Genomic DNA, 12,916 nt, shown 5'->3' with positions numbered 1-12,916 from the left:
ATTTACCAAGACAGACAATATTCTGGACTATAAAATAACTCACAACAAATTCTAAGGATTCAAGTGATGTAAAGTATATTCTCTGACCACAATGGAATTAAATTAGAAACTAATAACAGAAAGATCTCTAGAAATCTCCAAATATTTAGAAAATAAATAACACATTCCTAAATAAATAACACATTTCTAAATAACCCATGGAGAAAAGAAGAAATCAAAGAGGAAAACAGAAAGTATTTTAATCTGAATGCAAATGAAAATACTGTATCTCAAAAGATGATGCTATTAAAAATACTAAAGGGAAATTTCCAGCACTACATACCTACACCACAAAAGAAGTGAAGTCTCAAGTTAACTTCAGTTTTAATCTGAAGAAACTAGAAAAAGAGTAAATCGAAGCTGAGGTAAACAAGGAAAAAAGTAATAAAGGTAAAAGCAAACATAAGAAAATAAAAAATAGGAAAAAAATGGAGAAAAACCCAAAAAACCAAAAGCTGGTACTTTGCAAAGATCAATAAAATTTGTAAACCTCTATGAGAAAAAAGAGAGAAGACACAAATTACCAGCATCAGGAATGAGAGAGGACATCACTGCAGATTCTCACAATATTAAAAAGACAACAGGGGAATATTTAACTTTATGCCAATAAACTCAACAGCCTAAGTTTTTAAAGGCCACTGTTATGAAAGCTCATTCAAGAAGAAACAGGCAACGTGAATAGCCTTATATTAATACATGTTAAAGGAACTGAATCTGTAGTTTAAAACTTTCCTACAAAGAAAATTCCAGGCCCAGATGATTTGGATATAAAGTCTACCAAACGTTTAAGGAAGAAATAATGCCAATTTATAAAAACTCTTCCCAAAACCTGAATCAGAAGGAACACCTCTTGATTTACGTTATGAAGTTTGCATAACTTTGACAATGAAACCACAATAAGATACTACCAGGGAAAACAAAACAAAACTACACACCACACAAAACATAAAAGTCCTTATCAAAATTCCATTAACAAATGGAATCCACCAATACAGAAATCAGATAATACTTTATAACCAAGCATTTCACTCCACAAAGACAAGGACTGATTGTACATCTGAGAGTCAAACAATGTAATTCACAATAATAAGAGATTAAGAACAGCAAGGTCATATGACCATCAGAATCAATGTAGAAGAACCATAAGACAAAAACCAATATTAATTCATGTTAAAACTCTCAGCAAAAAAAATAAAAGTAGTGAAGAATTTCCTCAATCTAATTAAAGACATCTATAGAAAAAGCTACATTTAACATCACAATTAATGAGGGAAAACTGAATGACTAAGTCACGAACAAGTTAGAGATGTCTGTGCTGATCACTTTTATTCAACATTGCACTGCAAGTTCTAGCCAATGCAATTGAGCAAGAGAAATAAATAAAAGGCAATCAGGTTGGGAAATAAGATTTAAAACTGTCACAAATAGCTTGTGGGACACACAGCAGGATCTTAAAAAAAAAAAAAGTCTACTAGAACTAATAAGTGAGTTTAGCAAGACTGCAAGATGCTGGATCAATATACAAAAATCAGTGTATTTTTGAAGCAGATTCACAGAAAGAACAGACTAGTGGTTCTGGGGTAGGGGTAAGAGAGGGGAAATGCAGGGATGGGGGAATGGAAGGTACAAACTACTGATCATACAACAGACTTAACGCTGTGCTGTACAAATGGGGAATAGAGCCAACATTGTGTAATAACTATGAATGGAAAGTAACCTTTAAAAAATATATAAAAGGGCTTCCCTGGTAGCTCAGTGGTTAAAAATCCACCTACCAATATAGGAGGCATGGGTCTGATCTCTGGTCCAGCAAGATTCCACATGCCGTGCAACAACTAAGCCCGTGCACCACAACTATTAAGCCTGTGCTCTAGAGCCTGGGAATCCCAACTACTGAGCCCCGCGCCCTAGAGCCAGTGCTCCGCAAGCAGCAGCAGCCACGAAATGAGAAGCCCGTGACCACAACCAGAGACGAGGCCCCACTAACTGCAACTAAAGAAAAGCCTGCACAGCAACGAAGGCCTAGCATACCCAAAAATAAATATATTAATTTTTAATTACATAAAAATTTATAAAAAGAATTTTTAATGTATCATAAAAATAATCTGATATATTTCACTCTCTTCTACATTCTTTGGCGCTGTATGGATTCCCTATATTAGAAAGGCAGTTATTTTTAGCACTATTTGACAGTATAAATTAAAGTTAACCTGCTATGGAAAAACTAGGAATCTTCAGATTTCTCTATTTGTACTTTTATTCTTCACACTCTCATGTGTGCATACTTATACAGAAATGCTATACATATTTCAATGATTTAAAATTTATAAAAGAAAATATACAGAACAAAAAAATCACTGTATTTTTATATATTAGCAATGCTTAATAAGAAAAATTATAAATTGAAATTTTTAAAAACCATATCACTTACAATGGCTTCAAAAACATGAAATATTTAGAAATAAACCTAAAGATGAGAAATACCTGTCCACTGAAAACTACAAAATATTGAGAGAAATTAAAGAATGTCTAAGTAAACAAGAGATACTTTGTTCATAGGTTGGAAGACTCAATTTTTCTAACATGTTACTCTTCCCAAAATTGAGCTATTTATTCACAGCAGTTCTATTCAAAATCCCAACAAGGTGCTTTATAGAATGGACTAGTGGACTTTAAAATCTGTATGAAAATGCAAAGTGTATTGAATAGCCAAAACGACTCTGAAAATGAAGAACAAAAGTAGAAGGCTGGTACTACCAGATTATAAAGCTATAGTAATCAAAATAGTTGTCCTTCCCAGGTAGCTCAGTGGTAAAGAATCCACCTGCCAATAAGGGGACATGGGTTCGATCCCTGGACAGGAAGGTCCTCTGTAGAAGGTAATGGCAACCCACTCTAGTACTCTTGCCTGGGAAATCCCATGGATAGAGAAGCCTGGCAGGGTACAGTCCCTGGGGTCACAAAGAGTCACACACGACTTAGTGAGTAAAACAACAATCAAAACAGCATAGTATTTGCCTAAAAACAGAAAAAGAGAGACCAACAGAACAGAACAGAGACCAGAAATAAAGATATATATAGACAGCTGATTTTGGACAAAGGTGCAAAGGCAATGAAGTAGGAAAAGGACAATCTCTTCAACAACTGAACATCTGTAACCAAAAAACAGAAATAAAAAATAAATTTTGTTACATATCTCATATCATCTATAAAAATTAACTCAAGGTGGCAATTAGATCTAATTAAAAGACCCAAATGTAAAACCTACATAACATCTAGAAGAGAGCACAGAAGAAAAATCTTATGACCTCTAATAGGGCAAAGATTTCTTAGGTATGATACCAAAAACGAAATCTATAAGAGAACAAATGGATAAACTGGAGTTCATCAAAATTAACAATTCCTGCTCTTCAAAAGACACTGTAAAAAAAGAAAGAAAAAGATAAGCCATGAAGAGGGGGAAATAATTGTCAGGCACGTATCTAATAAAGGATTTGAATCCAGAATATACAAAGAGGCAAAACGGCAGAGCAGAAAGCTCCAAAAAGGAACAGTGTCTGTCATATTATACTCAACAGATATTTTACCAAGGATTTTTAAATCCTGTATACAACTATTAATAACATACAATGAGACAATTATCCAGGCATCTCCATTATCAACATACTTGCTAAGAATTTACAAACTATCATCCTATTATACTATACTAGAACAGGTACAATAGTTCTCAAATTACAGGTGAGATTCTAAGTTGTTTGAGGCCACACAAGCCAGATAACGTAAGGCAAAGATCAAGCCTGGTAAATCTAGCAAGAATTAAAAGAAGAAAAATACTTCACTTCAAGGCCACTGGGTAGAACTGCCTCCCTCAGCAATATTTATTCCAGAGTAAACTTTCTTCAAGTGTCACTATGACAGCAGCTTTCTTAACACTCAGCCATGCATATCTACAACTCATCAAAATAGGGAAATAAAGTAAAAAAAAGAAAATACCACTTTATGTTATTCATGGCTGTCTGCATTATAATAGCCTTCTTTTGAGATTTGAGAAAATCTAAACAAGTCATAAGAAAATAAAGAACTAGATTTAGGTACCTAAGAGATACAATACAGCAATGTCATAATAACTCACATAAATATAAGGAATAACAAATAACAAAAATAAAAGGGGACAAGGCAAACATTAAAATAGTTTTTATTTACTAGTCACACATTGAAAGTTCTGCAAGTTGTTCACATTCTGTAAGACTCAATGAGGAAAGAAGAAAGCATGTAAATATAGATCAATACTTCCCATCAAGAAGTATGTATGAGAAGACAGTTCTATACCACCTTGAAGATATTAATCTCTGTCCTGTGTTTCTCAACTCTGGATGCACATCAGGGTCATCTGAGAGCTTTAAAAAAAGTCCTGGTATCTGGGCCTCATCCAAGACCAATTAAATCAGAATTTCTGGGAGTAAGACTCAGGCTTAAGTATTTTTTAAAGCTCCAATGAATAACCAAGGTTGGGAACCACTACTGTTAAACATGTGTGTGTGTACATAAACACATCTTTACATACCTATGGAAGTTGCCATATAACCGGCTAATGTCCCAAGAAAATTAATGAGTTGGAGCTAGGTTTAAATTTTTCATGCCAGAGATAATCATTTATTTCACTCAAATATATTTTATGTCTCACTTAAAACCACTAGCATACATGCATAAATGCAAATGACTTTACTTTCCACAAAAAAGACTCAGACTTAGCCAACTAATATTAACATTAAAATTAATTATGACTTAAGACCAACCTAGACAGCATATTAAAAAGTAAAGACATTACTTTGCCAACAAAGGTCCGTCTAGTCAAGGCTATGGTTTTTCCAATGATCATGTATGGATGTGAGAGTCGGACTATAAAGAAAGCTGAGCACCGAAGAATTGATGCTTTTGAACTGTGGCGTTGGAGAAGACTCGTGAGAGTCCCTTGGACTGCAAGGAGATCCAACCAGTCCATCCTAAAGGAGATCACTCCTGGGTGTTCACTGGAAGGACTGATGTTGAAGCTGAAACTCCAATACTTTGGCCACCTGATGTGAAGAGCTGACTCATTTGAAAAGACCCTGATGCTGGGAAAGATCGGGGGCAGAAGGAGAAGGGGACAACAGAGGATGAGATGGTTGGACGGCATCACCAACTCAATGGACATGGGTTTGGGTGGACTCCAGGAGTTGGTGATGGACAGGGAGGCCTGGTGTGCTGCAGTTCATGGGGTCACAAAGAGTCGGACACGACCGAGCGACTGAACTGAACTGAACTAAGACTTGTAAGTACTACCTTTCATTCAAGAATATGCTACTTATTCTTGTTCTCACTCTTTTTAAGACGAGCAACAGGCTAAATGGTGTGGTGTATGATCAAAGACCCAGAGCAGTAGGTGGAGGTTGCCAAAGGAATCTCCACATTTCCTTAAAACCCAAAGGAATCTAGGACTGTCTACAAAGAAGAATGTGGGCCAAATTAGAAGCAGAATCCGGTCCATTAGAAGCAGAATTTGATGACACAGAAGAAAGTTACGGGAGGAGAGGGGAGACAAAGCTGGAGGAATGACCTTGACTAGGCAAAGAGGGGTTGGGACTTGGTAAAGAAATAGAAACAACTACTCATTGTCCTCTACAAGTCGTTCATCCATACCTCAGAAGGGACGGCAGAGTGGGGATTTGGGTTGGGATTTTGCTAAGCGTGTTCTAATCAAGAATGGAAGAGAGTTAAGGGTACATACCAAGTGTATGGAATTAAAGCTGAAAAAGGAAATGAAGACTGAGGTAACTGAGAAATAGTAAAAAGGTGGTAGAATCAATGGACTTGTGTTGTGGAAAGACTACTGAAGGCAGACTACTAGACCGAATGAACTGGGTGTCAGAGACAAATGAATGCTTGCGATTCTAATTCTGGAGGGTCTTGCAGTTACTGGTAATGGTAAAATCAAGACTTTGATCATAGGAATGAGTGGGTGAAGGAGAATGGAAGACAAGATAATTGGAGAAATGTAAGACACTAAAATGTCAGCACGCTGAAATAACCATCATTTAGGCAGTATCACCAAAAATTAAGAATGAATATTGTAGAGACTGAAAGTGAGCCATGAGAAATGTGATGGAATCACTCAGAGGTCAGCAAATGTCTAGTGTGATGTCACATGGGCGGTGAGTCTATTAACATGAAATTCAAACCCGGAGGTCTATCTCAAGGAAGAATTCCTGGAATTGGCAATGAGAATAAAAAAACAGGAGACATACTACAGGAATTATGAATTGTAGTAGGATAAAGTATTTATTGCTCTAAGGAAATGGTCTCACACAGCACAGTAGCACAGGACAGCAACAACTACAACTAAGAAGGTCAAGGCCTGCCAGAGGCCCAGTGGAGGCAGCAGAGAAGTTTCACAAAGGTCTGGAAGATGTGAGATGTGTGTTCAAATCTGACAGATGTGAAAAACCATGAGACACTGTAAGAAATTCAAACACTTCAACAAGATTAAGGGTAGAAAGAAAGAGTGTGTAATAGATATGAATTAACAGGTATGGAAGAGAAAGGCTACTACCTTTGTCTCTGAACAAAAGATATTCTGAACAAATTAAAGTGCTGCCCAGAAATCCTTCACAGAAGTCTCCAATATGGAACAAAATGGACAGATTTCAGTTTCATCTCATTTCCCTTACTTTGAAGGAGATGCTAGAAGACAATTAAATAATCCAATAACCTGTACTGTATGAAGATTAACCAACTTTTAGAGAATCAATTGCTTCCACATTGCATACAAAAATGTATAATCATTATCATAATCTCCAATATCCAAGATTAAAAATGTACCAAGGATATGTGTGCACAAGTGGTATTTTTAAAAACAGGATGACAGAGCTCAAGCATAAACGCTTTAGTCATAATTTCTTTGCAATGTATACACAAGCAAACATGTATGCATGAGGCAATATAAAAATATAAATCAATTTTACATTTAAAAGAACAATATCATAAATGAATACACAGCTAACAACAAAACTGGCACATACAACTTTTATAAATGGTGAATCTCGGAATTAAACATCCTATTGGAAAAGGCGTCTAAGTAACTGTTGCTGTTTTTACTCTGCATCCATTTTTAGGTTATCAGTTACTATGTCATGGGAAAAGCACCATACCTGGAGGTCACAGAATACATGGACAAGTGCTGGCGCTGGCACTCATGAACTACTAAGCAAGTTACTTAGCTTTTCTGTGCCTGAGTTTCTTAATTTACAAAATGGAAATCAAAAATTCGTATCTCATGTGGTTGCATTAAGATTTTTGTGAAGTACTATATCAGAATGAACTCTGCAAACCATAATGAGCTATACAGTTACAGACTTTAAAATACTTTTAAAAGAGAACTAAGAGACCCTTTAGGCCATCCAGTACCCCCTCCCCCCAAAATAAAGCACAGTTAAAACCTGAGATGATAAATCTCACAGATTTGATAAGCATGGCTCACCACCTCTCTTCGGAACCTTACCTTCGAATGAGCAGGCCCTCTTTCTTTCAGAAGTTTATACTGGGGTTGGACTCTATTGAAACGGGCTAACTCATTTACCAGACACATTGGAGTTTTCTCTTTGGGGTTTGCCATTTTATCTTGGAGAGAAGCTGTAAATAAAAAGGCTGTAAAGTTTTTGTGAAGAATGACTTTACAAAATGGAAGAAAAACTAGTTTTGACTTTTTCAGGTTGAAATCAGATTGTATATTTGGACTAAATTATTTTCATGAATTTTAGATAAAAGTTTCAAATCATCTAAATTTCAAATCATCAAACCATTTGATCATCATTCAAATCATCTAAATTTCCATTACATGCAATAGAAATATGTATCACATTTTAAACAAATTAAGGTAACTTTTTTCCTGAGTACCTAAATTGCTCTCTATACATAAACATGAATAACAGCATGCTTAAAGACTGAAAAACAGTATAAGATTATATAATAACTTTTAATTTATCCTATAACTTTCTTCTCAAGAAATTTTAGCATAAACACATAATTCTTATTCTTATTGCTATAAAACTAAATTTTATCTGACTGTTTTATCATGTAATCTTCCTTTCTTCCTTCTCATTCTAAGGTAGCATATTAAATTGAAAAAGCTCCAGACGTGGGAATCAAGTCCTAAGTTTAATTACTAGCTCTCCTGACTATTATGTTTTCATAACTTTTTTTTTTAATGAAATTTTGGGGAAAAAATTAGAATAACAAATGACCAGTTACCACCCAAAATTAAAATTAGTATTTTGTTTGCTTTTAGTCTTACTTTTTAAAAAAAGGAAAAACAGTATTACATTCCAGTTAAGTTCCCTTTATCATTTGCAGAAACTACCACTATGTGAATTTAAACTATATCCCTCTCGGATAATCTAAGATACATTTATATGCATGCATATATATCCACAAAGAAATACATAATCCTGACATATGTGGTTTTGTAGTTCATATAAATAGTAATATAACAGACATACCATTTTCACAACATTCTTCACTCTTCATTATGTTTTTGAGATTTAACTCATAGATCCAGTGTATTACTTTTTAACTGATGTATAATTTTCATCACAATACCTTAGCCATGTTTTAACCCTCCTTACTGATAGAAGACTTTTATTAATAGATTGTCTTCAATTTCTCACTCTTACAAGTTAAAGTTACACTACCCCAAACATCACTAAAAAGGATTGTACCTTTCCTCGGCAGCATGGTAATTACTATTTCCCTCCAACCTTGAAAATGTGTAGTATGGTCAGATATTTTCATCTCTGACAATCTGATGTCTGACAAAACTGTTTTTGATTATCTGGGTTTCCTCTTCTGGGAACTAGTTCTGTCCTTTTTTCTACTGACTATTTTACGTATAATATTTATCAATCTTTTCTTTTGTGGTCTGTGACTTTACTACCTTAAGAAACTCTCCCCTAATCTGAAATGTCTTAATTATTTTTACTTAAATTTACTAAGCCTATTATTTTTTATCTATACAATAAGAGTAATAAGTATATTCTACTTAACTAACAGGTTGTTATAAGGTTACAATTTTAAAATACATAGTACTTTAAATTCTACCACAATTACAGCTTCAGAATATTTTTATAGTATCTTATCCTGTATTTTTCCTTCATCTCATTTACAGACATATTTAACTGCTTTTTTAGTTTTTCTTTCACCTCCAATTTTAAAACTTAAACATAGGGACTTCCCCAGCAGTCCAGTGGCTGAAACTCTGCCTTCCAAAAAGGGGGCGTGGGTTCAATCTCTTGTTGGGGAAATAGGGTCCCACATGTCATGGGGTATGGCCCAACACTTAAAAAAAAAAAAAAACCTTAGCATAAAACATGCAAATGGATTACTTCCTGCTCAATTAAACTGGAGTCACAATATATAAAGAATACATTAAATAAACAGAAATAGCTGGTTTTAGGAACTTCATCTATAAACTTTCTATGACAAGATTTAATGTAGAAAATAGCATCTTTTTTAATACTTTTAATTTACTTTTTAATACACTTTACAGGACTAATAATTTGGTATAATAACGATCTCAATCATTATTAAGAAATTATTTTGTAACAATACTACACAAATACCTAGTAAGGCATAAGTTAAAAAAAAAAAATATAAGCAACCAACTGTAGGACCAATACAGTTGACAGTTAATTCTACAATTAAACCATTCTAAATGGCTTGCAAAGCAAAAATAAACAAATAAGGAACACCACAAAAAAGGCAAAGACTACTAGTCAAGAAAGTTGAGGAAATCTGCATTTATAAACATTTTATAAACATTTCTGTGCCAGGAAATCAGTTATTATATAAAATACAAAATGATCTGGGACCATAGTCAAATTCTGATCCTTGCAACCATAGTGTTAAATACTAAAGTACAACAGATCACACAGCTACCTGAACACCAAAAAGCAAAAGAAGAATGAAAATGAGAAAATATTTAAGCCTGGCAAAAATGAGTTATTTCGCATAATACTAAAACAGCATTTATACTGCTACTATGACAATTTTCGTAACTCAGCAATGCTGCATATTCATCTGTTATGATTCAAAAAATATTAAGATCATAGCAAGAATAATGTGATGATTTTACAGTATAAAAAGTAACAGCACTGGATTTAAGCATGTTTAAATGTGTTTAAAATATGTTTATAGCTCTATAAACTTAGCTCTGTTTGGTAAGAAAATCTGATCTAAATTCCTTAAAGGAAAATGATAATAACATGGCACTAAAACTTATATTCCACTCATTCTAACTTTCTGCTTCATAAACATTACATGAACCCAATAATGGATTCACAGAACGGAATCCAAAAACGGATTCCATGTTTAAGTTTTGGTGTGAAAGATGTGCAAAATACATGTAAGATCAACAAAACTTCAAAGTCCAAATGTTTAGTTAGTAAGTTCAAAAATAATTAGTCCTGGTTCAGATTTTATTTTACAAAATGATTAAAACTTTATTTTCCATAGCTGTTCCTGCATTCAATCAGATATCTTATTAACAATACTAACAATACTAACAGAGTTCAATGACAAAGTAGTAATAAAAAATTAAACCAAAATTTTGATTAAATATCTACAAAATTATAAAACAAATTGGTCTATAAAAGTTGATATCCATAAACTTTATTTATTATTTTTTAGAAAAGTCAATAGTACAAAAAGTGAGAGAGATATATATATATATATACACATTGTTTCATATGTTTTCAAGAGACTAAAGAAAGCTTCAATTCAATTTGGTGGCTGGAATAGTAGATACCTGCTTAGAAGTAAATAAAATTAATGACAATGAATTTCACAGTTTTAAAACTTTGCTTCTGAGAGAACAAATGCCATATATTTAAGAGCCTAAGAGCCTGTTTTGGGTATCTCTGCCACTGACTGACTTCTACACATAACGTTGAGAAAGTACTTAAATCTCACTTTCCTGGACAGTGAAATAGAAATAATAATTGTTTTTTACTAGATTATAGTATATTGGTTGAATCAAATGATGTAAGATACTATTAACAATAAGAATCCATTATTACTCTGCATATAAATAATCTTTAGCACACTATCACTGAAAATGATATGATTTCATAAACTTTTTTCATGGCTTCCTAAGCTAAAATATTCAGAGTTAAAATGTTTGTTAGGATAAGTTGATTATATTCATACTATTATACTTCTTTATTATTCTATGAAAAGCATGTATTTGCTATTATTTTTCCACTGACTTACTATAACATATTAAGCTTGCTTCCATTGAAAAATCCCCAAGTGTGATATATATTATATGTAAGATTTCTCATATTTCTGTTGGGGAAGTGTTTACCTTGGATATAAAGTTTGTTTACATGTAACTCTCCGTAACTTTGACAAGTTACGTTGGTAAAATCACTGTAACAACAGGATCTGCACACTCAGCAAAACAGAGGCCTACCCTGCTTTTTGAGACAGATTGTTTCTATACTTAATAAAATGTCCTAAACTCTCTGGGACTTGATCTTCAAAATATGCCAAAATAATACAGTTGACAGTTTTCAATCAATAGGCAAAGAATACTTGTTCCAAAGGAGTTCAGAGTCTGTGAGAAAACACGCACAGAGAGAAGAAACACACACACTAGACTACAACATGGAAGGTGCTGAGATAAGGCTTTAAAGGGACTCCTTAGGTGAAGGGGTGTTGAAAGGCAGGTTTCAAGGGGTGTGATTAGATTACACTACATTAGTTAAGGAAAGCAGGCACTCACCGAGTTAGTGAGGGAGGGAAAGAGAAAGAGGCAGAGCTTTTCCAGAGCACACATGCAGAAGAAAGCACATTAAACACATCACATTCTGGAAAATGCAAGCAGACCACTGGCAGAATGTAGAATGCAGAGTAGGATGTAGCAGAAAAAATACGTGACCAGAATCCACCAAAATACCAAAAGCTGCCTAAGCCAGAACTCAAGAGTAGCACCATTTTTAAGGTAGTTAAATTACAGCTGAAGTGATGCCAGGAAACCAGAGGCTAACCTCACCTGCCAAAGCAAGTCTCTCCATAGAAGAATCCGTGTCCATCACAGGTACAGAAAGTGACTGGAACACAGTCTATGTCTCTCTGCTGGCTCCCCTCTCCCTATTCCCTGCTACTGGAAGGGGGTCATCCGAATTCCCAAGTAAAACAAAAAGAAAGAACAGAGTCAAAATAGAACAAGGAATTTACCTTCCACAGAGTCCTGACCTCTAAGAGAAATGTAACTGTCTGTCCACAGCTGCAACTAAAACATAGCTTATAACTTCACATCAGACCATAACCTAAGGCTGTCCAAGCAAAATCACCACCCAAGGATCAAACTGCTGTACTAGAATTGGCTGTTAATTAGGAAAAATTAAAGTTCCTATCTCATATGGTTGTGGTGGTATTTTAGTCACTATGTCGTCTGACTCTTTTGACGCCATGGATATAGCCCGCCAGGCTCCTCTGTCCCTATCTCAAATAGACAGAAAAATTAATTCCAAATGCATTAAAGTGAAGAGTATAAAAATATGACAAAAGCACAAGAAAACTTGGCTAAAGGTATGTCAAAATCCTGCAACATAGAAAACTTCTAGAAAGAAACCTAAAAATCATGACGGGATAAACTGATAGATTTAACAACACAAAAATGTAAAACTTCTGTAGAGCAGAACACACCAGGAATGATACTAAAAAATTGTCAACATAGACAATTCCCCTGGATCTACAGATTAATTTGGTGAAAATCAACATTTTAACAAAGCTGAGGCTTCTGATCCATGTACATGACATATAATCCATGTACATGACATGA

At 34.3% G+C, this 12,916-nt stretch overlaps 1 protein-coding gene across 12 annotated transcripts in view; it reads right to left on the bottom strand.

The window, feature by feature from the left end:
• The window catches only part of STAU2 (staufen double-stranded RNA binding protein 2), a 309,920-nt gene that overhangs the window by 273,543 nt on the left and 23,461 nt on the right, over positions 1-12,916 (bottom strand). For 2 of the 12 annotated variants that reach the window (XM_070382246.1, XM_070382253.1), the window contains exons 3-4: positions 12,125-12,235; positions 7,577-7,722 (exon numbers count right to left, since the gene is read on the bottom strand). The exons of 4 other annotated variants lie outside the window; for them this stretch is intronic. In XM_070382246.1, coding sequence (XP_070238347.1) covers positions 7,577-7,722; positions 12,125-12,164 — 186 coding nt within the window. In that variant the 5' untranslated portion in view covers positions 12,165-12,235. The remainder of the gene's footprint in view (positions 1-7,576; positions 7,723-12,124; positions 12,236-12,916) is intronic. 6 more of the 12 variants (XM_070382251.1, XM_070382250.1, XM_070382248.1 and 3 more) reach the window with 5 other exon arrangements.

This window comes from Bos mutus, chromosome 14 (genome assembly GCF_027580195.1).
Source record: "Bos mutus isolate GX-2022 chromosome 14, NWIPB_WYAK_1.1, whole genome shotgun sequence".
Lineage (NCBI taxonomy): Eukaryota > Metazoa > Chordata > Mammalia > Artiodactyla > Bovidae > Bos > Bos mutus.
This window is presented reverse-complemented; position numbering and strand designations above follow the sequence as displayed.